The following is a 26,658-nucleotide window of genomic DNA, read 5'->3' as shown; positions in this document are numbered from 1 at the left end:
ACATGCCATCTGGGGTTACCTCTGCTGAAAATAACCAGTAACCAAAAGCCACAATGCATGAGAATTGAAAATACTTTCTGAAATCATTCTTAAGGCTTAAACTCAGCTATAACTAATCAATTTGATTTCTAATAACTATTTTCAAAATCCACAAAAATCTAGTGGCAACAGATCTTGGCAAAGGCAGGCTGAAGTTCATCTTCCCTGAACATCACCACTTCCCAGTTCCTGCTCCTGACATTTTGCTTCGTATCAGTTTTGTTGTACTGAGGAGAACAGAGAAGAGCTTCCTCTTGAGATTTGTGGCAGAGGTTTTTGCTTAATTAACTGGCAGAGAGGCTGCCTGAGAGTGACAGGCAGTGCCTCCTTCAGTCCTCAAGTGAGCGGTGTTAATTTCTTGCAAAATACAGGGGAACATATTCCCATCAGTATGTCCACACAACTCAGGGATGCTAATGAGAGCTGGGTGCTTGTATCAAAGGGGAAATTGCTATCTGTGTGCCAGGGCTGCATTCCGAATCAGTGAAGGGTGGAACTGCATCATCTCACTGGTTCTTTTTTGATGCATCATGTCTTTCCGCAACTTCATTGTTTTTTCTCCTGTTGCTATAGCTATCCTAAACCAAGTTTTCCTAAGAAAACCACAGAATAATCTAGTATCGGTTTTGTTAGTATGCCACATAAAATGCTCTAAAGCTGGGATTTTTGGGAAAATAGCAGAGGGAATTTTGGCAGGTTAGACTGGTTCTTCTGGACTTGCTCAAAAATGGTGGTAAATTTGTTTCATGTGGACAGCTGTTTGTCTGAAAGCTTGCTTTAGTACAATAGGAAAGTGATTCAGCCCCTAATCCATCACTGGAAATCTCTGCCACCATCCAAGACACTTAAAGGAATCAGATTTACAGTTCTAATTGATAGCCACTGTTTTGACAGGCAAACAAATTTCTCCTCCCAGTGGCTTCATGCAGTTGGCCTCCAGCAGACCTTACCATTAGCACAATTCTACTGAAAAGAATATACAAGCTAATAATAAATCTGTAGGGAAGGATGTTAACCACAATCTACTATGTCTAATTAGTAATGTACAATAGCCAAGGCCAGGGAGGGAAGGTATTATTGCAAAACCACCTATTATTTATTATGCCGAAACACATCTTTCAAAATACAGTATATATAACTCCGCTCTTATTTTGGCATTGTTTTGAATGTTACTGCTTTGTAAAAATGTCAGCTATAGTAGAGGCGCAGAAGTGGAATTTGTGATGCTTTAACCTTAGAAGTTCACGGTGGAACCTAAAGACAAGTCATCTTAGGTTTTCTCTTTGCCTTTACAACCTCCCTTTCCTATTCAAGAACCATCTCTCTCTCCCTCTTAGAAGTCTTCCTTCGAAAGAGTCTCTTCACTGTGTGCTCTCTCTTATTCAGAGTTTCTCAAGCACTCTGAGCAGTACAGAGCTCAAAATACAGGCTAATGCATCCCGTGGAGAAAGAGTGGATACCATTGTTGGTAGCTCAGCTACTGTAGAGATCTCTGCATGTCTCCACTGCGTATTGCTGTGCAGTGTCTCGGAGGCAAGAGTGCTGGTTCCCAAGACACGTTACCTTCATGCAGTCTCCAGCAGAAATCTCCGGGAAGAGGTATTTCTGTAGCAGTGCAGCAGTAGAGCATGTGAAAGGAGTGTGGAGCAAGGAGGGGGAGAGTGAGTGTGTTAGGAGAGAAGGAGGAAATGAATGAAGAGACAACTTAAAGGAGATGGGGGAAATAATCAAGGGGAAAAAGCATCATAGCAAACTGATTGGAGAATGAGGCAGGTAGATATGCAGTGATAATGTAATCATAGCTCTGAGTTGATCAGCAGAGAAAGAGAATAGGACCTTTTTAACTGGGCGAGTCATTTTTACCCTTCATGCCTCAGTTTCTTCATTTGTAGAATGGATATGATGATATATGTGCAATATTAATTGATCATTAGAGAGTCACTACATTCCCATAGAGAATGGAGCTTTCATGAAGGCTGGGGTGTTGTCTCACTCAAAACATAGAGGAGTCCTCTGTATTCCTGATATTTTTCAAGGGTTATGTTTTTCCTAGAGATCTCATTGGAACATGCAACGAGCAGTTTCACTTCATGAAAGTCAGATAAGCCCTAACAAATCCCCAGTGTGGCACGTAATGGGAGGAAGGCACGTGGTTTGCTTGAGAAGGCGAGTACTGCAGTGGTGAGATGATTAGCAAGTCTGACACCTCGAAGTATCATGGCTCTGAGTGCCAATGTAGCAGGTTTTCAGTTTTGTTTTGCAAATACCATGTATTTAATATCATAGAATCATTTAGGTTGGAAAAGACCTTCAAGATCATCGAGTCCAACCATCAACCATGCCCACTAAACCATGTTCTGAAGTGCCTTGTCTACGTGCTTTTTGAGTACCTCCAGGGATGGTGACTCCACCACTTCCCTGGGCAGCCTGTTCCAATGCTTGACAACCCTTTCAGTAAAGAAATTTTTCCTAATATCCAATCTAAACCTCCCCTGCCGCAACTTGAGGCCATTTCCTCTCGTCCTATCTCCAGCCCCCTGACAGAAGAGACCAGCACCCACCTCACTACAACCCCCTTTCAGGTAGTTGCAGAGAGCGGTAAGGTCTCCCCTCAGCCTCCTCTTCTCCAGACTAAACAACCTCAGGTCCCTCAGCCGCTCCTCATAAGACTTGTGCTCCAGGCCCCTCACCAACTTGGTTGCCCTTCTCTGGACATGCTCCAGCACCTTGATGTCTTTCCTGTGGTGAGGGGCCCAAAACTGAACACAGTACTCGAGGTGCGGCCTCACCAGTGCCGAGTACAGGGGAACACTCACGTCCCTGCTCCTGCTGGCCACACTATTTCTGATACAGGCCAGGATGCCGTTGGCCTTCTTGGCCACCTGGGCACACTGCCGGCTCATATTCAGCCGGCTGTCAACCAGCACACCCAGGTCTTTTTCTGCTGGGCAGCTTTCCAGCCACTCTTCCCCAAGCCTGTAGCACGGCAGGGGGTTGTTGTGACCCAAGTGCAGGACCCGGCACTTGGCCTTGTTGAACCTCAGTTTGCCTCATGAGTTTTGTATCTGCAGTTCTGATAATGTCACAGTTGCATGTTGTTTTTCCATACCCAAAAGTGGTGAGCAAAAAGTTTTGTAGTGTGAGTAGAGATTCTCATATGGTGCCTCAGTAGCTGAAATGCACTGAATACCATGAGAGTTATGACATGAGAAAAATGACAAGTCCTTCACCTTACATACGTGGATAATACATACATATACTATACATGCATATGTAATTGATACTTCAGTGAATTCTGGGGCTGTGTGGCTAGTAATAAGGGAAGGAGACCCACAACAGATGAGGAGAAAGCATGAAAAGGAAAAGAAAAAACTCAGCAGCCTGTTCTTGTCAACTTTGGCACCCAAAGAGCTATATTTTATCTCCCTTCGGTTGGTCTTTTCCCTGTCCCACCTTCAAGTGGCTCTCAGTTACCTGCAGAGGGCTGGAGGTGCTGGTGGGACACTGAGGCATGCTGGCTCTCACTTGACTGCAAAATTTCCATGCCCACATCTGAGAAAACCACAAAGTCAGCAAGTAGTTCCGGAGGGGCTGCTGGCAACATTCGCAGACTGCACAGGGAGTTTCTGTCTCCTATTTTGTCTTACTGACTGAACCTTAGAGGAATAGGTTCAGTCAGAAACTGCATTTATCTCTTTTCTGCATGACAGAGAATAACAAATTCCTGGAAAAATTAGTAGCTAGGCTAACATTCTGCTTATGTCGTCTTTTTGTGGAGAGATGAGAAAATGCGTGACTATGAAATGGGAATTAAGAAAACAGAGTCAAGGGGTTAATACTCTGGTCCTTTTCCTTTGCTTTGAGTATGGAGTTACCATGCCCAAGACATGGATGTGATTATCATGTTCCCCTGGGGTTGGCAGACTGGCACTCACAGACTCCATACAGAGTAGGCATAGCTATGTTTCTGTGCGCTGTCTGGGACAGAATTACTATTCACTTCAGAAGAAAGTACTTGCCTGTACAGTGAAACCAAGAAGAGAAAATGGCTGATGCTATATGAAAGTACGGAAAAAGAAGACTATATGGGAATAATTCCTTACTTGGGTGGAGGGTAATTCCACAGTCTGGTGGACAAGCAGGCAGGGCTTGTTGCATTGGACAGACTATAAATCCATTTTTTCCTTCTTCTGATCAACCTGTAAATCACAGCTGTGTTCTATTACTAGTTTTTTCTTTCTTGATGTACATGATGTGGGATGCAGAATTCTTGTACTGGTGACCAAAAAGACCAGCAACATGGTCATCAGATGATCGAAGCATCATTTCATGGAAACAGATGCATAGCTGCTGTTCAACATCATGTTTTTCCTGGTCAGATAATAATATGGTGACCCCTCTTCATAAACACTATCTCCAACACTCAGACTACCTCAGCATGTTTTCTAAAAATAAGTTCTTTGAAGTGTGAAGGATGACTCTTCATAGCTGCCTTCTGTTGTCTATATTTACATAGCAGCCGATGAGAGTTATTCCATTCCACTGGTTCAGTAGATGGACTTTGTGGTTTTGCAGCAACCACTTCTAACTCAGGTGGCCCAAGTCTTAAGGTACCATCATGGTCCTTGGTTTTTGTCTTTGGTCATTTCATACGCTGCGGAAGTAAGATTTGATGTGTGGTACAGATGGACAGAACTGCCCCACTGGTAGGGATTTCCTAATACCTAATTACCAGAATGAGTTACAGTAACTCACTTCTATCTAAATTAAGAGCAAGCTCTACATTTTAAAAATAAGGATATGGGGCTCAAAGGCTTAGGGAAGATGATGGTTGAAAAGATTTTGGGGTGATTATTTAGATTGTCTTTGTTCTGCAATTGCTAGGCAGAAGAGCAACATCTTGCATTTCACATGGCAAACAGCCTCCAGTCTTTTATCTGATACTGAAACACAGATAATATCCAAGACAATTATACCAGCAATGAAGATTTTCTCTTACTGCTGTCCACATGGTTGATACTCTCAGAATAAACTTCACTGTTTAATTTAGGGCTTCTGTTTGACATTTCGTTTCTGCATGTGACCCTCTCTATTGAAGATTATAGATTATTTACCTGTGAGGTGTTACAGCAAGCAGCTTCTCAGATTTGGTGCTGGGAATTCTTTCATTAGCCCTTAAGTCTGTGAACAATGTGATGATCCAAGCATTAATACAAATGTGATTAACTGTCTTTTCTCAGCTTTGTTTGCTTTGTTCTACTGATGCCTACAAGTTACATAATGAGTAGCATGTACAGGGTATGCATTAAAGGCAGTCCCCCATTGTAGCAGGCTTCATGGCAAATTTATTTTCCTTTTAGGAAAACTTCAGTGGGAAAAAAAATTGCACTGTTGATTTATTTTGAATGAACTCCTGGAAGGCTTACTAAGTATGCCATGTGGAAAGCTCCTTGAAGTGCTGAGGGTTAATACTCTCTGCTCTTAATTTCAAATTCCAGATAAATATGGTTTCAGCTTTGATCTTATCTGGACTAATTCTTTGTCACTCTACTAATTAATTCAGCATGCTGCAGAAAAGATGCTAATTTGGGCATCAAAGAAATAAACGGGTGGAGGGAGGTTGTTTTTAATCAGAGTTGTTAAAAAGATAAGTTTTACTCCCATTAGACTGGATCTGGAAGCTCAGTCATTTTAGTCTAGCTCTAGCAGCCTGATACAGTAAATTTAAAAAAAAAAAAAATACAAAAAAGGCACTTGTTCACTTAATGTTGACATAACAGGAGCAACATATATTGGTGTTAATAATGTGGATTTCTTTATATTTGCATTTTCTACATAACATTCTCTTTTCCTGCTGACCATAACCAGTTAAACTCTGATTGCAGTATTGGAATAATGTGGATTATCTCCCCAAATAATTTGAAGATGGCTACGTATGAGGATACTCATATTCATGAAGTTTAGCCACATTTGCGAAAAACAAATAGTACTTGTAGCACAGGACATTTTAACAAATTCTCATGTGCCTCCATTGATATAATAAATCAGAGGTTAGGTCATTTCTCCCTTTTCATGGGAGCTATTTTTGATTGCCTAAGCTGCCCTGTTCACTACAGAAAGCTGCTGCTCTTGCTGCCTGCCTCTTGCTTTGTGCTGCCCTGGGAGTGAGCCACAGCAGTGGGAGAGCAGGGAGGCACCAGGCTAGCCATGTAACTCTTTCCTGCAAGCAAGCCTCACCAAATCTAGTTAAAAGTGGATTTTTTTTCTTTACTTTCCAACTTTCCAAACAGTATTGGTGGTGTACATGGCACTGCCCAGCCCAGCGATGGTGTTCCCATTTTACCCCTTCCTCTCCCTTTCCCCAGAGCTGGAGGCACTACCCACCCGGGAGCCGGGAGCAGAAGGGGCTGAAAAGGCCCTCTCCTGTGTTCATCACCTTATCAGGGCATTTCTCTCACCCTGCCGAAGCAGGCAGGCTGGGTCAAAACCTGCTCCTGGGCGAGGCTTTGTCATGAGGAGGTCTTGCTGCAATAGGTCTCGTACACTGGGGCATCTCGATGTCGCTGGGGCTAAATCCTCCACAGAGGGAATGGGATCCACTCATTGGGAGCAGGGGGCTGGTAGTGGGGCAAGGAAAAGAGATGCTCACCCCTCCTGGCTCGCAGACCCCTGCACAGAGCTACCCTTTTACCACAAGTTTGACTCGTATCGTGGAGGTACTTTAATCTTCTTGAATATTGGTGAAGATTTGAACAGTGTTGCCCAGCCCTTGCTGTGTGTGCTCCATTCTCAAAATGTCGAAACATTTAACCAAAACACGTATCTCTTCTTTCTGTAGTTTCTTTCAGCTGTTGCAAAGCTCTTGGTCCCACTGGTGTAATACTCAACGGCATACTTCTGCCCAATAAGTAAACATTTAATAATAAACCTTTTAGGTATTTAGAGAGCCACTAAAAATGTAAAAGATGTATTTCATTAATGCTGCTATTAACATAAATGTAAAATGAGCCTGGCCTGTAATCACCAACAAGTCTGACTCACTAAGGATCTTTACGGCAATGTTTAATACTCTGTAAAAGTGTATGTATGAAAGTGATTAATCAAAGCACAGCACTGCTTCTAAAGTATTTCTTCTGCTGTAAAGCTGAGTGATAAAATAACTTAAAACACACGGCAGTAGTAGCAGTTAATAAGCTTTTTATAGTCCCTGTGTGGACCTGAAAATCATACCTTATTAGTATCTTTATCTTTCTTGCTCACTCATTCATTCTTACTCACATTTAAATTTAATTTTAAGGGTTATTTCTAGTCTTTCATAAGGGAGCTGCTTTAATAATCTCTGCATTTTTCCCCATTTGCTTTGAAATGGCTAGGAGTCAGAGCTTTTGTTATATATACTTTACAAATCACTCTGTGTTTTTTACAGATCATTTCTGGAGATGTCAAGATTTTATGACATTGTTAGGCTTTGTATCTTGCTTGGCTGCGTCATAGGCCCCGTTGAATTATTTCCCCACTGATGTTTGCAGTTCCATTATGTACCCTGTTAGCTGCAGTGACACCTACTCATCTAGGGCAACTGAATTAACTAAGAAATCCAAATTGCTGAATTTGGTCAGCAAGCTGCTTAGGGTTCCACTTACCAGATGTTTCTCCTGCGTAGATGTCTGAGACTTTATAGACCTGCCTGCTTTTTAATCCTTGAAGCAAATATCAACACATTTGAGATCTGGAAGCTCATGGCTCCACATGGAAACAAAGTGTTGCCATGACCACAGCTCTAGGTCTTGCATGTAAGACGTTTATCCCAAGTACAACAGAGCAGGTCTATAGGAGATTTGTTTTAATTTTTATCTCTTGGAAGCCTTGAAACAAAGCATACATATGCTTTAATGCTATAGCCAATAGAATGGTAATAAATACTGCAAGAAGATGACACACGTTTGGTATTCAGAGACTTCAGTCATTTAATTCTTCTAAGGGGAAAAATTTTAGTTATTTGCAGGGCACCCTTTGAAATTAATAAAAATAGGATAGTTCCTCATTCTTGCATAGCATGTTTTGAACTGTTGCATATGGGCTTTTCCCATAAGGATGAAGTGCTCAGAGATCTGATCACATAAAGAAAATCCCTTTATGCTTTTGTTTACACGAGGACTATGCTCTCAGTAGTTGGAATATTAATTTTCTCAACTGAAAAGTATACTGAGGTTATTAGGGTTTTAACTTCTTTAACAGTACTTCCCAGGCATTTACAGTGGATAATCAGAGAACTGGGGCAGTCACTCAACCTGGGAAGATACAGATTTATTTCCTTACTGTTATGATTACAAGTGGTTTCATTTTACATAAATTGATTATAGATGGATATAGAATGAGAGGATGCAGCTGATCCATTTGTTTTCAGGTCTTCTACTTATATTTCTCCATTTGTTACATAAGGTTTTCGGAGTAACAATTCCATCAGATATTAAGTTGAAGAGAATTTTGCTGTGCACAGTATAGCAAAACAGACCTTTTAAAAATGTGTGCCATACATTTTTTCATTAATGTTTTTATTCTTCTGACAATAGTATTAATATGAAAGGCAGATTTTACCACAGTCCAATTATTTGTTGCCTGGAGAATTGGAAACTTCAAATCCTAAGGCCATTCAGTTTTCATAGAATTTTAATATGGATTTGATTAATTCCATAGTATAATTTTGACAATAGATTTTATCCTGTCCTTGTTGAAATCAGTGGAGGGCTTCACACTGATATCAGTGAGAACATGGTCAAACCGAGTTGGGCAGCAAGTACTCTTACCTCTTTTTTGTCTTTTGGTTTTGGTTTGGTTTTTTGTTCCTATAAGCAGTAGGGAACCATTAAGCCTGTAGTGCACAAACTCATGCAAAATTACAATGGGTGGAAGTTAATTTTATCATCGGAAGCCCATGGCAATTAGAAAGCATCAGTGAGCAGACCATAAATTTTAGGACAGGGTGTATAAATTCAGGCAGAGATGATACTGGGGTTTTTTTGTGGTTTAATGCTGTCTACTCTACTCTATATTGCTTTTCTTAACAGTATTAAATTTTTTCTGCTTTTATTTTTTAATGTTTGTGCAAGATTTTTTATGAGCTGAAAATATATTACAATAATAATAAAAGAGAATGGATTTTTATGGTATAGCAATGTGCAAAAGAGGCCAAAAATCTGAACATTTCCCTAGCCTTGAGCTATGTGCTGTGTACTTAGTGTAACAGGTAAAAATTGTAAGCCTGCACAAATCCCATCTGAAGCCAAAAATAGCAAAAAAACAAAAGTTGTTTTCATCAAGACCAACTCACTATTCCCAATTTATAATTACACTGGAACTTGCCAATTTTATGGCAAGAACAGCTCTACCAGCAAACAGCACTATTTTTGCTGAGAGTTGTCAGTCACATTGGCAGTTATTACAATCAAAATTGTCACTTTATTTAAAATGTATTTCCCCAGTAAGCAAGAAATAATACCTAGACTTGAAAGGGATGTATGTTAAAGATTATTTTTTTTTTACATTTCTCTCGAGTATGCAACACATCCAACTTTAACTCCCTGCAGCAATACAAAATGCCCAAGAATAATGTTTTCAAAATCAATACATGCTACAGTCAAATATGAGACTCCACAAACCCATAATTGAAACTGTGGGAGAAAAGCGGCAGCCTGAATATAAACAAAGTACCAGAGTTGGATTATGACCAAGATGCAAGTGCTAATACAGCCTCTCTCGAGAAAACTGCCATAAGACCTTCCTAGCATGTGTTAGAAAGCAGGGGTGTTTCAGGTGCAGCCTGCTGGTGCTCATCCCCAGGTGATTTATTGTTTGGCTGCCTGACATCTCTGTAGAGAGCAATATGTGCAGAGTTTCCTCTAGCTTTTCTTTTTCACCTGGGTCATCTCATATCTGTGAGCCCTTCTCACTTTGTATCTTCTCACTTTGTAGGTACAACCTCTGTCTCTCTCTTGTGTTTCCCGACTGCTGACTTCACTGCCACCACCACCCTCTGATAGGGTTTGTGGCTCCACAGTCTCTTGGGACTGCTAGAACTCAGAAAGCAGCAGTGGAATCAGTGTGCTGCTCTGTACTCAGGAAGAGCCAAAAGCATGGAAAGTATCTGCTGTCTTTCTGGAAGCACTGAAATGAGTAGGGGCCATAAAAATAGGATTTAAGATTGTTTATAGATGAGGTGTATGTATATTTTGATCAAAGGATCCCTCAAAGAATATAAGACACCATCTACCTCTGTTGCCACATATAAGAAAGAGAAAACCATGCACTGAGATACAACTCTTCCTACTCCTCAGTGCAGTCCATGGCAGAGCCATGATAAAGCATCTCATGTTATTACCTGTAGTATTTGCTCTTCTTCTCATTAGCACCACACGCTACGTGTCTGTCTCTCATGCCTATTGTTCTCTTTCTAACCAAGTTCTAATTCTTTGGAAGATTGGCTGCAGCATCCCTAAGAATTCATCTGACCACAAGCTCAGAATTATTGATTAAATTCACAAAAAATTTGGATCACTAACTTACGAGGCTGACAGAGTATTTGCAAGATTTCTGCTTTCGTCAGAGGAGAAACCTAAAGTCAATGATTTACAGCTTAAGTATATGCACAGTAGTACAGCTATTCCATTTGAGGCAGTTTGGGCTGACATGAAAAATAAAAAGGGTAAAAGAAAGATCACTAAGGCAATGCTGCAGACTTCCACAGAAGAGTTTGCAGTTTTGAGTCAGAGTAATTCGTTTGCAAGATGGTATATTTAATGAAGAAATCATTACTTTTCTTTACATTGTTGTCATGCATGCAAGGACACATGAATTTGCATGGGACGACACAAACTGATCATTTACTTGTGGAACTGAGAATTTCAAATTGGGGAAGAGGAGGGGAGGTTTTTATACTTTTTGGCCCATAATTCATAAGCATATTTGACATAATTGACCCCAGTATTCTGCCTAGCTCCATCAGAAATGAAATGTACCACCCCAGTTCAGTCACCGTTTATAGGCTGCGTAAAGCAGACTTCTGTTACACGTATCTGTACAGTGTATAGAGCAGTGGGATGCCCGAACTGATTGGGGTCTCTGGAGCACTTTCATAGCATAAATATTACATGATAGTATATTACTAGGCAGAAAGAATAACCCAGAAGTACTTTTAAAAAAAGCTTTTGTGAACTGTCTAGTTTTGTACTCTCAGAATATAGCAAGATTTTATTCTTCCTGGTTGCATCCTCATTTAAACAAAGAACAAATCCGTAAATTAAGGCCAGACATGAGTGAGAGTCAACAGTTACTGATAAGAGCAGAACACGTGGTACAGTCTGGGTGCTAACACCACAGCCACTGCAGATTACTTTCACAGAACTGTCCTGTGGTAAGAAGAACCTTCAGCCACTTTAACATGTGCTGTATTAATAGTCCAGCCCTGCAGTGCTTTGCATTTCAGATTTGGTGGGGCTTTTCAACTTTGTTTCAAGCAATAGCTTTTGAAAGTACAGGGTCCAAATCAATTTGTAACCAGTCCTTCTTATGGCATGTGGCCTATTTAATACTGGTAACTTATTTTGCAATGTGGGAAATATATGAGTGACTAAGATAAAAACTTACAGTGTTTTGAGTGCCTAAAATTTCTGTGGTTTATCATAGATAAGTACTGTTTTTTCTTCTAGTAATTATTTCCTCCTGATTCCTTCCTTGATATCTTCAACAGATTTGGAAAGAAAAAAGAAGATAAAAGTGGGAAAACAGATCAGAAGGGGAATCCAAAGCAAGGCATGCTTAAAGAGGAGGAGCTGGAGAAAATGAAAGATGAACGTGAAAGGTGAGTAAATGGTAGGAACATCTTTGTTCATCAGATGAAAAACTTCAAAAGAAGGGATTGCTTGAAGGGACAGCCAGCCAGCCTGGCTGGAGAGGTCCCAGACCATGCCTGCTGGCAGTTAGGTCCAGGCAGTGCAGAGCTTTAGGCCAGTCTCCTGGCTGAGTTAGGGCTGCTGTATGACAGAAGCTTGTCTGTCTCCTGCAGTTTCTGTGCACTTCACTGTGGTAGCTGCTATTCAGGTCCCAATTTCTGCTAAGCTGGTGAAGATCAATTCCTTCAAAACCTGTTTCACTTCTGCCCATTCCCAAGACTAGCTGACTTAATAGGGTTTTTTCCTCTACTTCTTTAAAGCAAGAACCCCTTCCCTTCTCTCCTGACAGCCTCTGCTATGTTTCCAGCACTTCAGACCTCTTTGGCTTCAGCTGGCTGTGCCATCAAATGGAAGGTTTTGTACTTAGGTATGGTATTTCCTGCACAGCATTTGCTGATTAGGCACATTGCAGAAATATCTACTCCACAAATGCTGAGTATGCCAAGAGACACCAGGAATAAAGCAGGTTTAAATGGTTAAAATCAGTCTGAAGAGGCAGGGGTCTGCAAGCAGTAAGGTGGGTGAGATGGCCAAGGCAAGAAGCTGGGTGTGTGCCAGCTGTCAGTTGCCATATTTCTGAGGTAAGGCTCTGAGACTGAAATGAAAAGAACCACTGATGTGAGTAAGCCCAGTTCTCTGTCTTATTCATAAAATACTCCTTTTTCATGCCCAATCTTAGCAACTTCATTATCTTTCCAGACAAAGAGAATGTATGGTTTTCGGCTTTCCCCCATGTGCGCCCTTCAGGAACTAGGGACAGTTTGTAAGTGCTGACAAGGCTCAGCAAACTCCCCTCTCCCTTTCCCCAACTCATCCAGATGTACTTCGTGATATGCTGAAGAAGGTCTTTGTTTCCCTCTGATGGCTGCTAACAGAAAAGTTAGAGCCCATACCTGCTAGCTCTCAAGAGGTGTCTGCAGTTACTGTAAAACTTTCCAGGTTGTAGTAATATGGGTTGTAAGAGCATGGGGAAAGCTTTCAGAGGTCTCTTTCCTTCACTGGAGCATCCTGCTCCTGGGAGATGGAATGGAAGCAGATATGGTTCCTGTTGAGCAGACAGGGTCTCTCCACACAGGCCAGCCTTGGTGGTGCTGGTCGATGTCGAGGGGAAAAAACACCCTGCTTTCAAGTCATGCAGTGCATGGTCAGCCTTATAAGTGGTAGCTAATGGGTCTGATGGGGAAAAGAAATAAATCCAAAGCCCAACCCTTGAAGAAGTCTGCTGCTGATATTTACTGTTCTAAAAGCTAGTAAGGTATCCAGTTGCTGCAGTGCTGCTACTGGATACGCTTAGCCAGTGTTTAAGTATTTAGTTCATCTAAGTTAAGTAGTGTCAGGAGAAACTTTGTACCATTTGTTTTAAAATTTCTGTGCCGTGTCCTTGATTTTGCCAGATTGATGAGTGCCTTTATTTTAAACTGCTGACTCCCAATTTGGATACTGGCAATTTGAGAGGTATGTGTCCTTCATTTTAAAGAAGCCAGTGTCTTTTATTAGGATCCTGGCAAGCTAAGAAGCATGTATCCCATCTGTTAAAGGGCCAGTGTCATTTACTGAAATGTTGGCAGGCTGCAAGGAATGAACCCTTCTGTCTAGAGGTCTAACGTTCCAATTGGACACGAGATAATTGTTCTTAATATTTCTTTAGTGTTGTATGCTTTTTTTTTTTTTTAAATTACAGTCACTGATTGACAGTAACTTGGTAAGGCTGCATTAGAAACTGGCAGCTCAATGTCTTCATCATTCTGGTTTCTCTAGTAATGATTTCAGTTTTGACCTGGAAGAGTTTGCGACTGAAATGGAGAACAGCAGGTGTGTTGAGAAGTGGATGAACCAATATGATATTTTTAACTCACTTATTTGATTCTTCTTCTATAATGCACAAGAATAGAAATCACACTTTTTTGTCAGGTAATACATCTTATATGTTTGGGGGATTCAAATTAAAAAACAAAAATAAGAGGAGCAAAGATATTTTCCCTATGTTATCCTCAATGCAATGCAATACATGCTATAAAAACAAGCAATTTGCTTCAACTTTCTAAATTAAGTAAGAGCATGGCTATATATATTTGCCCACATAAGACTATCTGCAGGCTGACTATTGAACCCTTCTTGAATTGATCATAAAACAGAAGAGACTTTTAGCTTTCCTAGAGGAAAATTATGTAAGGAAGCTAGTTCTCATATGTGGGTAAGAACTGTTTGAGAAATTGATTAAAATCAGTGGAAGGAAAAGTTACATGACTTGAAGGTAATTCAGTCCTTTTGCTTAGTTGTTGACTGTTCACCTAGTGGTGATGCTCAGTAAGACAGAAAAGACAAGTTTTATAGCTCTGTCCCAAGATTTAGTAATTCTATAATGTAATTCAAGTCCAAGATTTTAATGCATGTATTGGCAAAGAAAACCTTGTGGCACATCCACACCATAGATCTTCTGCTTCTATGACTTCACTAGCTGCAATCCTGCATACTTGGTCTCATATTTATAAAACCAAGCTTCACTGAAGCTTACTAGAACATAGGCATATTTTCAAATCTGTTCTTGTTGAGAGCGAAATGAGTATATGTTAAAACTACTAGGGATCTAATAGTAGAACAGACTACAGAACTGTTGATAGAAATGTAGCATGTTTTGTCCCCTGATACCTGTGAACAAATCCTGTATTTAACAGCTTGAACAAAATACAAATTGCTTTTCTAACATTTAACCTTTCTAGAATTAACTTAAACACACACCTAATTTTACCTTTCCAAGATAAGCTAAGTAATTCTTGTTCAGATCCTCAATCCAATTATTACAATCTTAAAGTCAGAGTTTTTGCTTAAACTTCAGTTTTCTTAAATGCTGACTGCATAAATATTTCAGGATCTGCAATATTAACCGATACTATGATTTTTCACCTGACAGTTTTTTTCAGAGGCCAAGTTGTCCATTTTGACACTAGTGGAAGAGGTCAGAGTAGTTGGTTTTTGGGCTGGGTGTGACAAGATTAATGATCAAGTGCATTTCAGCATCTTAGCAGCTGTGGACCTCGTATGGTTTTGGATGTTGGTTTTGCATGCAATATATGCTTGGCAGCTCTCCAAAAAACAGAATACTGTTCCAAGATCTCAGCTGAGAAATATTTTTCCGTAGGAAGTGCATTTCCAGCTTACAGGAGTAGGCCATCTCTCAGAGTTTTACAGAGTTTTTTGATTGGTATTGGACAAGTACAATAATATTTCACAAAATTCTAGGGATAGGCTTTCTGTAGAGGATGCAGCCTTCTTCCAGAAATTTTGACAAGATTTACAGACGTGCAGAAATGTCAGATGTGTTCACTGCACAATTGTGGATTGGCTCTGCAGTACAAACTCAGTGACTCTGGCTCTGACAGGAAACATCAAATCTTACGTAGGTGTGCTGCATGAGCGTAAGTCCATCATGCTCAAAATAGGTTGGATTTCCTGCTTGCACAGAGAAGGAATTGTACAGTGCATGTGCAACAAGTCTGGCACATCCAGAATGTGTTAGAGCTAGTAGGCGTATGCAGATGGAGTATACAGCTCTCATTCTGTAGTGCAGATGCTTCCCAAAAGGATTGGACTTGCTTGCACATTGGTCCTCAGCATAGATTTGCCTGGCAGCTCCTTTTATGGGCTGCCAAGTTTCAGATTTGAACCTCAAAAAGTGAAAATAAATTTAGTATTTCTCTAGCTTAGTAATTTCTATTTCCATTCCACATTGTCTTATTCTCAGTTTTCAGTACAACTCTCTGTGCTGCCTTGTAGCTTCAGTTCTCCGAAGCAGCTCCACATCTTGCACTGAAATGCTGACATCATTATTTTTTTACTGCTTGTATTCCCTAGCAATGCCCACCAAGATCAAGGTCTCATTGTGCTCATTGCTGTTAGGGAAGCTTGGGCCTGACCCCAAGCACTTACAGTTGAGGTAGAAGAGAGAAAATCTGGCAGGAAAAAAAAAAGTGTCCTGTGGGTGGTAATCTGACATGCAGGCAGCACAGCTGCTTGTCCAGATTCCTAAAAAGTCCCTGTCAGGCTAGGACTTTGTTCCAGACCTCAGGCCCAGGCCTCCTTTCTTTTCAAAGCCAGTACTTTATTACATGACTACTACTTCTGCAAGCTTCAAGTGGTTAACAGGAACTTAGGATGTTAGGCATTCCTTCTTTAGTAATAGCCGTATCTGTGTCCAATGGGAATGAATTCGGCACCTCCTCTAAATTCCACTATTTTCCTCTTCTCCCCCTACCTCCCTTAGCTTTCCTTGTGCCACAGCAATGCAATGTCACTGAAACTTGACTGGAGAAAGTCAGAAGTTCGTGACAGTTCAGGAGGACTGACTTAACTGGTGATATAGTTCTCCGAGGTGGTGGTTTGTTCTTCCTGACACAAGTCAAGTGGTTCCTTGGACTGAGGCCCTATTTTAAATAAACTCATCATTTTGTTCATGCTTCAAAGAGTTTGGCTGTAATAAAGCATGTGCTCCAAAGGTCTAGAATCTGCCCATAAAAGGAAAAAGCAAATGCTGTGTCTGAGGTTTATTTTGATCAAGCTGACTCAAATCTGTATTTTTAGTGTGTTCTGTGTAAATTACTCAGAATTTGTCATTTTAACAACAAGATGTTCACTACATTATTAAATACTGGAAGACATCCTCTCTTTTCTTTCCCTCAAAACAAGATTTCTCTTCTTCCCTTCCTCCATCTTTTTCCCACTCATTTGGGGTTGCCTATTAATTTTCTAACATTTGAAAATCATTGTAAAACAAACTGGATAAGTATATTAGTCACTTGAGTTTTACACATATTTGCATTTGAAAGGCAAACAAATTATTAAAGTGACTATCAATTGAAAGAAAACTATTTTTCCTATTTGTTTAGGATTATTTTACTGGAATGTTCCTGCTGAGACCAAAGTCTCTCTTCCAGCAGAGTTGAACATTTCCTTGACATTAGAATAAAATTCCACAAAATGAAGCACCTTGTTGAAAATAGGGTGTTTTTAAAAAGTAGCATATGAGTTGGTGAACAAGGAGGCACTCTCTGTAAAAAAATAACACTCTCCACTTGTTTGTGGGAGTAGTAGTTTGTTGTTTTGTTAAAACAGTCTTGGTTTTGTAGTTCTCCTTGGAATTAATTGTGGAATTTTTTTTAATAGTATTAAGTTTTTTGAGCAGAGTGTTAGAGAAGCAGAAGGAACATCTGGCCCTTGCTTTCGGAACGTCTGAACTGAATGCTTAAGTTACAGTGAATCTCAAATTTGGGTAAAATTAAATGGTTTCAGTTTTTATATTAAAGTCTGAATTTCCTTTACTTTTCGGAAACCTTCCAGCAACTGAAGAGCATTTCTTTCTTGTTTTATCAGCTCTGATGCCTGTCGCCTGTTCCCATAGTTAAAAAATCAATACATATGTTTTTGATATTTGGCAAACAGAGGTTTAATTTTGCAGCTGCAAGATCCCTGTATGAAGGGAATGCATCTTAGAGAAAAACATTTAGAGACCACTTATATATGAGAGAATACTTGTGAGTGAAACTCCATTTCTGTCAGCATTTGTTTCATTATATTTAATTACAAACAACTTGTATGTTACTGGAAATCAAAATGAAAACAAGAATAGCTGCATGCATGGCAGTATGGTAGAAGAGCCAAATTGTTTTGAATCAAAAGTTGAAACTCAGACTTTTACAAAAACCAAGGCATGATTTTTTAAATGCATAGTACATCTTACAGCATGCTCATACACACACACGTTGTTACCGGCCCCATGTAGCTTTTGTGCCTGTTACCCACTTGCCAAGTCTATTATGGCTGTTTATAGTTCATATTGATCTCTGATAAAATGTTAGTAATTGCTCTTCTCGCCATTAAGCTCTGTGCTAAACCACATGGTTTTGGGACTCCTGAGCTTGTGCATCTTTATTTATTAAGGGTTAATCCAACATGTATATCTGTTCATTGAATATTCGTGACTTTGCAGCACAGCTAGGTCCTGTGGTTTAGACAAAGTGTTGGATGTGATCCCAGTTTTAATACTCCCAATTTATTATAACCATTGAACCCTGATCAGATCACGGATTGGACTGGATCCCAGTTTTTTAAATGTCCTAATTTATTGCTGGCTTGCAACCCTGATAAGAATACATATTTGATTAAGGCTTCAGTTTTCAAAAATTCCAGTTAATTACTTTTAGATTCTTATTAGATCATAGCCGTGTAGTATGGTATGTTGAAGTTATGAAAAAATTACTGGGTGATGTTGCACAGGTCAAGGTCATAGTTTCGTTTTGTGCTGACAGTATGAAGTTATCAGATTTCTGTTTATTACTGTGGCAGCACTTGCACTGGACAGGAGGACAGATTAATCCCAACCCATTGATGCTGAATGATTCTCATTTTAGATCTGCTGCTGCTCTGCATACCAGAACATGTAATAAAAGCCTACCACGGAATCCTGAGAGATTGATGTTTGGTTATGAGTAGCTGAGGTAGATGGGTCTCAACTACCTTTCACAGGTTGTGATGTGGCATTTAGAACCAAATAGCAATTTTTTAGCTGCTTCATGTGGCTAATCCACTGCTGGAGGACATTTTTAAGACAACATTAGGCTGAGAGTTGATCCCAGATTGTCCTAGCTCAAGAACATTAAGAATTGAGAGTAACAGAATGGCGCATGGAATTGGCCTTTTTCTTTAACTGTCTCAGTACTATTCATGGTATTGGAGACTGATAGGAATAGCACTTTCCAGGTGTTGTAGCCATGCCCTCTAAATTTAAGGACCCAAATTCTCATCCAAGCCATTTAGCATCCTCGGTTTGCCCTTCATTGAGGCACTAGTTTCACTTTGCTCTGGAGACCAGTTTTCACAAGCTGTGAAACCTGCCCACCCAAAAGGTCAGAGCAGGTCAGGGGCAATGGCCTGGTTCTTTCTTGCATAAATGGGCCAATGTGGGGTTCTTTTCTGTATATATCAGAGTCTTATTACTTGAAGTTTTTTCAAATGACACTGTAAAACAGAAATACTGCTGTTAGAAACTTTTACAGGCCAAACTAGTAAAGTGAAACTGGCCAGTGTACTAGCCAACCTGGGTAATAGAGGGCTTTCTAAGACACAGGCTAATCTGGCCTAGGGATTTCTTTGATGCAGTACTGAATGTAGGTCAGCTCTTGCCTACCGCAAAATCAATAAGGGCATAAGAATGACTCGGAAGCTGCATTTCATTCCTTGCCCTTCCATGTGTGATTTATGACAGTCTATCATAAATCTTTGGCATGCACTTTGAAGTAGTGCCACAGCACAGAATTCCTGTTCTCAAACTCCCTTACCTATGGGATAAAAATGAGAATGCAACTTGTGGGGATAGACAGTCAGGCAGGAAATTGGTTTGCATGTGTAATTCTCATCCATAGTGATGTTAAACCAAAATACCTGAAAGTGTTAAAGCTTTGTCTCCTCAAAGCTGAGTTTTGCTTTCTAATCCAGAACTGTTAATTAGAAACAACCTGTGAATCCCAGACTAACAGATGGACACTGTTCCTGTTCTTGAACAGAGAGATTCTGTTCTATAGGTTCCAGGCTCAATGTCCTATGTGTACAATAAAGAAATGTGCGTGGAATATCGTATCACACGGAACTAGGCTTGCTCCTTCCACTGCTGGGATTGCATTCAAATGAAGGCACAATGTTTAAGCAGTTGCAGAGATGGTTGTGCGAACTCATGAGGTCTGACTAGCTAAGTGGGGCTGGCAAGTATCTATGCAGGAGATGTTCCAAGAATACCCACTTACTGAAAGAGGAGGCCCCAGGGACTCAGTAGGTGTCAGTCTTCGTGTGTCTATTCTGAGCTATGTTACTGCATGCAGTTGTGGATGTTGGGTTTTCATGAGGTGTCAAATCAATGTTGTGTCTTCCCGTGGTCATTACAGTGTCTCTGGTATTTTTCTTAAGATGGTGTTAGAATCCTCAGTGGTTTTGACTGGTACCTACTACAGCAATTGCTGGAGCTGATCTAGTCAGTGGCAATGAATAAGTTCATAGACTGATGTCTCTGTCTCACCATAGTTTTTCTGCAGGTATACTGCAATTACTTTATACTTGTTCACTGTATCTGATGATAAAATAATTTGTTTATCTGAAGATGAAATATCTTCTCTGAAATAATTTGCTTGATGTCTTGGTTGGATAGGTGAATCTGTGGCTTTGACTGCATTTGGTATTGTTTCCATTCCTGACATCAAGTTCCCAATGACTAAAATATAAGCGAAGTTAAATCTTGCTTTCTAGGAGTATTCTGTTCTTTTGATTCTCTTTTTGTGATTATTTGTTCCACAATGAGCTAATGTTAGCAAAAGGGACTCAGGTATGAGGTGCACAGCATCTCACTTATCTTTTTAATGGAAAAGTACAAATTACAGCAGCCTGAGAATTCCCTTAAATCAATGTTGAGAACTAGGCCTGCAACTTACCTATGGTCTGCAAAGTCCCTGCAGACTCAAGTCCATTTTGCAGGAGGAGCTTGGAGCTTTTAAAGGCATCAGAACATCTCAGGTGAAAGATGCCAAAGTAATTTTGACAAACCTGGAATAATTCCACTAATCCACATTGTCACAAACAAGGCACACCCTGTTGACTGAGCAACCTGATCTGTGCAGTCAGCCTTGCTTTCAGCAGGCGATAGAGCAGGGTGACCTTCAGAGGGTTCCTTCCAACCTAAATTTTTCTGATACTGTCACTTCAAAAAATAACTCAGGGTAATTGTGAGTAAAGAAAATTGCATGATGTAGTAAAATACAGAATATAATATACTTGGCTTTTCCTATAGTTGGATTTCTATAATCTGCTGCATTTCCCCCAGTGTACAACTAATGTGGACAAAAGAGAGACAGAAAAACTTCCTCAGATTTAACAGCAAAGGTAAAATCCTGTTCTCGTTGAAGTTCCTGGTATGGGGGAAAATGTAATGACCTCATTAGAACCAGGATTTTCTTTATAGGGCAGGATTCTGTGTAAGTTGGTAATCACTCCCTGTCACCTCTGAAATAAATGGAAGAACATTAAGACCTCAGTCTTGTCTATCCAAAGCTCACACTCCTCATTTTGTGGTACAAAAGGGCTATGTTTCATCTTTAGCTTGTCATAATCTTAAATTTTAAGGTCAGTGTAGCTCTATCTGCTTCTTAAGTTTTTCTTTCCTCTGTTTCTTTACTTACAACCCTTCAAAGGCAGCTACTTTGGTCAGTTCAGCATTATATGAGTATGAGGTATTTATCTAGAACAGACAATATTTCATGTTTAGCCCTGGTGATTTTTATCATTGGGCTGGTTAATGCTGTTACAAGATCTATCTCGTTTAGCCTGAGTTACAGTCTCTTACTCCCTTGAATTTGTGGCTTGTCTTTTTTTATTTCCGAGACTGTTTCTGTTCTTGTTTACAATTACAGATACTAATTATGGGGGAGAAGATGTTCAAATCCAGCACAATAGAATGAGCTGAAATGAAGAAACACTTGCATAGCTTATGGGGAAGATGTTTTCGACAAATACGCCTCCAGTAGAATACCCTGAAAGATGATACTAAATTAGATATTGTTTGAGGCTTGATGAGGATGTTGTATCAGATGTCCTCAATTTACTGGCAAGAGGTGGATTTTTATTTTATTTATTTTTTTTAGCTATGAGACTTGCCTGCCTCTGGAGTTTTCCCAGGTGATGGTTGAAAAAATACAAATGAACCTTTTCCTGATAAAAGATGTAGGTTTGAATAAGATTGTTAATGTCATTATAGACCATGTCTGTCTGAAAAATTATTATGAAATAAAAAAAATTTAAAGCACTGTACTGTCCTCAGATATTCAAGTGAAATATGCCCATTCTCATCAGTGGTTATGGCGTACAAATATCTGAAGGCAGGATGCATTCAGTCCACTATTATGTAAATGAATGAAAATACAAGATTTTAGTTAGCAAAATATATTTTGCTAGCAGCTAGAAAGGAATTAAAACATTAAACCCAATGGAAATCTAAGTGACCTCCTGCAGAAATAGGCTGCTTTCCTCTAGACAACCCGTTACTCAATATATGTATGAATTAGGTAAATGAGAGACAAAAGCAGAAATGTTATGTAAAATCACAGTTGAAGTATTAAGATAGTAAATCAGATGTAAATTGAGTAATCATTGCAGTATGTAGATCTCATGGAGAGTCACATGAGTGGGGAAAAAAAGCAATGCAGCAGCTTTTATTCTGCTGTTCACAAGGAACAACTAAATGAGAGGATGAATGTTTAGCATCTCAATGATCTCAAAAGACTTAAAGGATCAGGTCCTTTTTCGGAGTTTAGGTATACGTCGAACTGATTGTACACACACTCGCTTACCTGTTTTCATTCTGCTTCTCTTACTGTGAACAGAATAGAAATTATCCTAAAAGACCTCTGACCCTGTTTTTGTTACACATTTTGTCTTTGCTTGTTATTCATACTTCTCCCCGGGAACATCTTTCATTGACGTAGCCAGCATCTTGCTCATTCATGTACCTGTTTGCGCTTCCACAAAGTCTATGCTTTTAATCCACCATACAAGAAATGTTGCTGTATTCATCTGAAGTACAAAACAAGGTACCTTTGTGAAATATGCTGTCATTGGTCAGCAGCTGCCTTTTCTGTCCCATGTTTGACTTCTTAGATAGGCACCTCAGGGCTCAAACCATCTCATTCTTTGTGCTCTGCTCAGTGCTAAGCAGACGATCATTCCATGATAAATAAAAAAATGTTGCATCGCTTTTGCACTTTCCCTAGAAAGTCAGAAGAAACAGGATGACCTGGAGCTCATGGGGAGTGCAAGGGAGGAGAAGTTCAAACACCTCAGGAAAGGTTGTGCTTTTTTGTTGTGGGTCTATTTTGGTCAGTTTTCCCCATCTAACATTGTTCTGATGTGAAGCGCAACGTTGCAGTTCTCTGAGTAAGAGAGCCCACAGTCTCTCCTGGGCTGAGCTTCCCACCTGCAGTTTTTGCACTGTGGCCAGACCTGGTAGCTGTTGGTGCCATTGAGTTGCTTCTCATGTCTCCTGTTGGGCAGCAGGTGCCCTGGCCCTTGCTTGGGGGTGGCAGAGCCAGGGGGACATGCTGCTTCGAGTTTTGTCCTGCTCCAAGGTGATGGTTTGTTGTACTGTGACTCACAGTGCAAAGCTCCTTTTGAGCTAGGCCTAGTGGTGGGCCTCCAGAACTGCAGCTTGGGCTGCATCCAGTGTCTTGCTGTTTGTTCCCCATTGAAGGCAGTCTTTGGGTTCCACGGCTCTTAATGACCCTGGCCTTCTCTGGGCTACTGTGCTGGTAACATCAAGTCCTGCGTTTTAGTTTTCACAGAGGCTTAGAGCACTGGTTTTGGAAGCTTCAGTATTTTCTTGTTCCCCACTCACAACCCAACCACCCGCCCAGATTCTGCCTGATGGGCCAAGAGATGAGTATCTTTTACGGCTTTTCCTAACCCTCTCATTCCGTTCCCAAAAGCATTTCTGAGTCTGCTCCAAAAGTCACTTCTGCTCAGCTCTTCTGGAGTTTTCTTGAGGTGGTCCATATCCCTTCCTGCAGCTGCCTCACTCTCTGCGTGCTGCAGTCTTTTAAGCCAGCTTTTGCCTGTCAGTATCTCTGTCACTGATGTCAGGCTAAAACGTTTTACATTGTGTTTGTCACAGGCAGGGAATACATATGTGGTCATTGACAGTAGCTCAGCAGAAACACAATAACTTGTTAAGCCACAGTAACTCAATGGTGTGTCTGAGCTGCAGCTGGAAGGAGCTGTTTGGGCTGTTAACCCTTTCATGGCTGCTGCGCTCTAGGTTTATGCATCTTTTCATGTGTTAGTACATGAGAAATCACCATATATGATTTGTGTGGATGTGTCAGATAGGAAGGTTGTTTGAAGGATAAATGAGAGTGTTTCCTAGATTTACAGCTCTGGGGGTGTGCTAGTGAACAGTATGTGAGGCATAGAGAAGCGTTTTAAAAATACCATGTCCCATTTCCAGAAGTATATCAGGTATATAGGATCCTGTCTATAATTTGACTTATATAAATAGGATGCCACGTGTTTTGGAAATGTTACTTATAGTTCTATCGAGGTTATATATTTTATCAAACTATTTTTTTTCTGAAATTATTTGTTGTAGAGAAGTGTTCTAGGGATAGCTAGTGGGTCTTGAAAGCAACAAAAAAGATTAGGATAGGATATGTGTTTAGATACTATTGAGAAAAAGATGGGTCACGGGAAAAAAAAAACTGCATTGCTTGATACGGCACTTCTCTTGCCTGTCCCCTGGCTGCTTGTGTGCAAAGGTTGTGTTTTTACAGAAACACAGCTAAGGGAATTTGATGTAGTTGTCGTGCAGCGATTTAACTGGAGAGCATGGTGTTCAGGTGGCGGAAGAGAGCAAGCAGGATTGATATGGGATACCCAAAAGGAAATATATCTAACTTCCCTTCATTCTGTGTGAGTTTTTCTTTTCCCTTTCCCTCATCAGGAAGTTTGTAGAAACTTTAGTGCTACACTAAATTGTTCAGATGGTGACCTGTGCCTCTCCTCATCTCTGGTTTCACTGCCAGCACTGTGGTGCTGAGTGACATTTTATCTTTTGTCACAAATTTGCACCAGTTGTTTAACCAGACCCATCCTGTGCTGCGAGTTTGGGGGTCTCTTGTAGTAATTGTTTGTTCAATAATCTGGTTGCTATGATAGTTGTGTTGATTTGGAATATTTTTTTTTCTTTGTGATGGAGAGTAAAGATATTGCTGTTTCAGATAGGGAGAAACACAGAGGGAGGTGCAGAAATGGTGAATGACTAGAGTGGGATATAGCAGAAGTAGCCTGCTTAGCAGGGTTGGCAGAGCATTATAGGAGTGATAGAAGGAACAGCACATCTTTTTTTGTACCTTAGTAAAGAATTCCTGGGCACCTACTGGGATGTGCTATAGAAAAGATTGCTTTAAAACTGGGTGAAAACATGATGCTGAAATACAGTGAGGATATTTAAAACTTCACAAAAATGTGAAGAAACTTCAAAGGTGAAAAACACAAGAGAAGGCATGGAAGGACAGGTAAATAGAAAGAAAGAAAAAACAGCCATCTGATAGTTTGTTTCCCTAATGTGAACATTTGGATTGAAATGAAAAAGAGATCACTGAGCAAATTTTATAGCTTTGTGTGGAAGAGTAAAAAGGAAACAAGAAATATTAATGCAATTATAATAGCCATATTGAAAAGATGAAACATTGATCATGAAGAATTCCACATAACCTAATATTGACTGGTCTGTATAATATACAACAGAAATAATTGTTCCTGAGTAGGTTCGACTTACAATAGTGGCAGCGATTGAAGATTGCATTCAGAAGGAGAAGTTGAAGAAGCTAGGCTTATTCACAGGAACAAAAGAAAATTGTGGTGACCTAATTCCGGCTTTTGTTGTGCAGAATACACCAGTATTGATAGCAGGACAAATTACTCTCACTGCCAGACATGAAAGCAAGATTCATGTGATGCTGCTGTGCTGCACTACTCTTGCTTTCAAATAGGTCTTAAATACCTAGGGGACAGGTGATGTATTGGTCCAAAGAACGTTATGGCTCATCATTTTCTGAGAAACTGTTGTGACTCTTCTCAGGACTGTGTGCCATGTCTTCTGCACTGATGTGTGATAAGATCATTCCTTGAAATGCGGTGTCCTCCCATTTTTCTGCTTGTGTCATCTCACATGGACCTGCGTGTGCCGTGAAGCTTGTACCTCATATGATATATTCCAGCACTGAAGTCTGTGTTTAGGCTTTTTTGGTCACTAATTGAGGGTGAAGCCCTCCACAGTCTCCCAGGTTTTTAAGAACATTCAGTGCTTTTTCAGAGTTAATCTGGTAGACAGCAATAATCTCAAAGTGCTTTATGCATTTTCATAGAAGAATAATCGGAGGCAAGGACTACTACCAAACTGACAGTTATTGGGTGCAAGAGCTAACAGTTACTTGTGTGATTTTTTTAAAACAAAGATAGCGCCCTCATTTTTACATTTCTGACATAATCCCATGTGGGACATGTAAAATATTAATCCTTCTGCAAGAGGGTTTCTCTTGAAGTGCCTGTATGTATAAAAGATGGAAGACAGCAATGTAGACTTCCCTCCCTGCTTCACTGGTGTCTGAGGCCTTATTTGCAATGGAAATCCACCCCTGTCCTTGTAGTACAAGTGCTCTCAGATGATGAGCTACCTGAAAAGACGGTTTTTTATGTGAATGGACCAAGTGGTAACTTTGCCCCAAATTCCTTTATGTGAATGATGAATGTGGTGTTTCACTCACGGACATGGGCAGACTGGCTCCCTCCACCACTCCCTGCTGCATAATCTCTCCTTTATCTTTATTCACAAACCCTTGGAAAGGCTTTGCACGCTTTCAGCTGCTCTCTAATGATTACTCATTTGTTAGCAATGGTTTGTGGTTTAGACAGAAATGCAAGCTGACCACTGCTTTTTAGTTTCTGTTTTCCTATACAGCTCCTCAGTGTTGACTTTCTCCCCAGGCCACTGTCCATTGCTTTATGAATAAAAGCATGACTTTTGCCAAGGTCTATACCAGTGTCACCATTAGTTTTACAAAGAATAAGTTGTATGTCCCATTGTTCT

General features: G+C 40.2%; 1 protein-coding gene across 1 annotated transcript in view; it reads left to right on the top strand.

Moving 5' to 3' along the window:
* The window catches only part of PARD3B (par-3 family cell polarity regulator beta), a 430,355-nt gene that overhangs the window by 321,538 nt on the left and 82,159 nt on the right, over positions 1 to 26,658 (top strand). The window contains exon 19 of the mRNA XM_010565338.1: positions 11,786 to 11,896. Within this exon, the coding sequence (XP_010563640.1) occupies positions 11,786 to 11,896 (111 nt within the window). The remainder of the gene's footprint in view (positions 1 to 11,785; positions 11,897 to 26,658) is intronic.

This window comes from Haliaeetus leucocephalus, unplaced genomic scaffold (assembly GCF_000737465.1).
Source record: "Haliaeetus leucocephalus isolate CR32 unplaced genomic scaffold, Haliaeetus_leucocephalus-4.0 Scaffold1, whole genome shotgun sequence".
Lineage (NCBI taxonomy): Eukaryota > Metazoa > Chordata > Aves > Accipitriformes > Accipitridae > Haliaeetus > Haliaeetus leucocephalus.
This window is presented reverse-complemented; position numbering and strand designations above follow the sequence as displayed.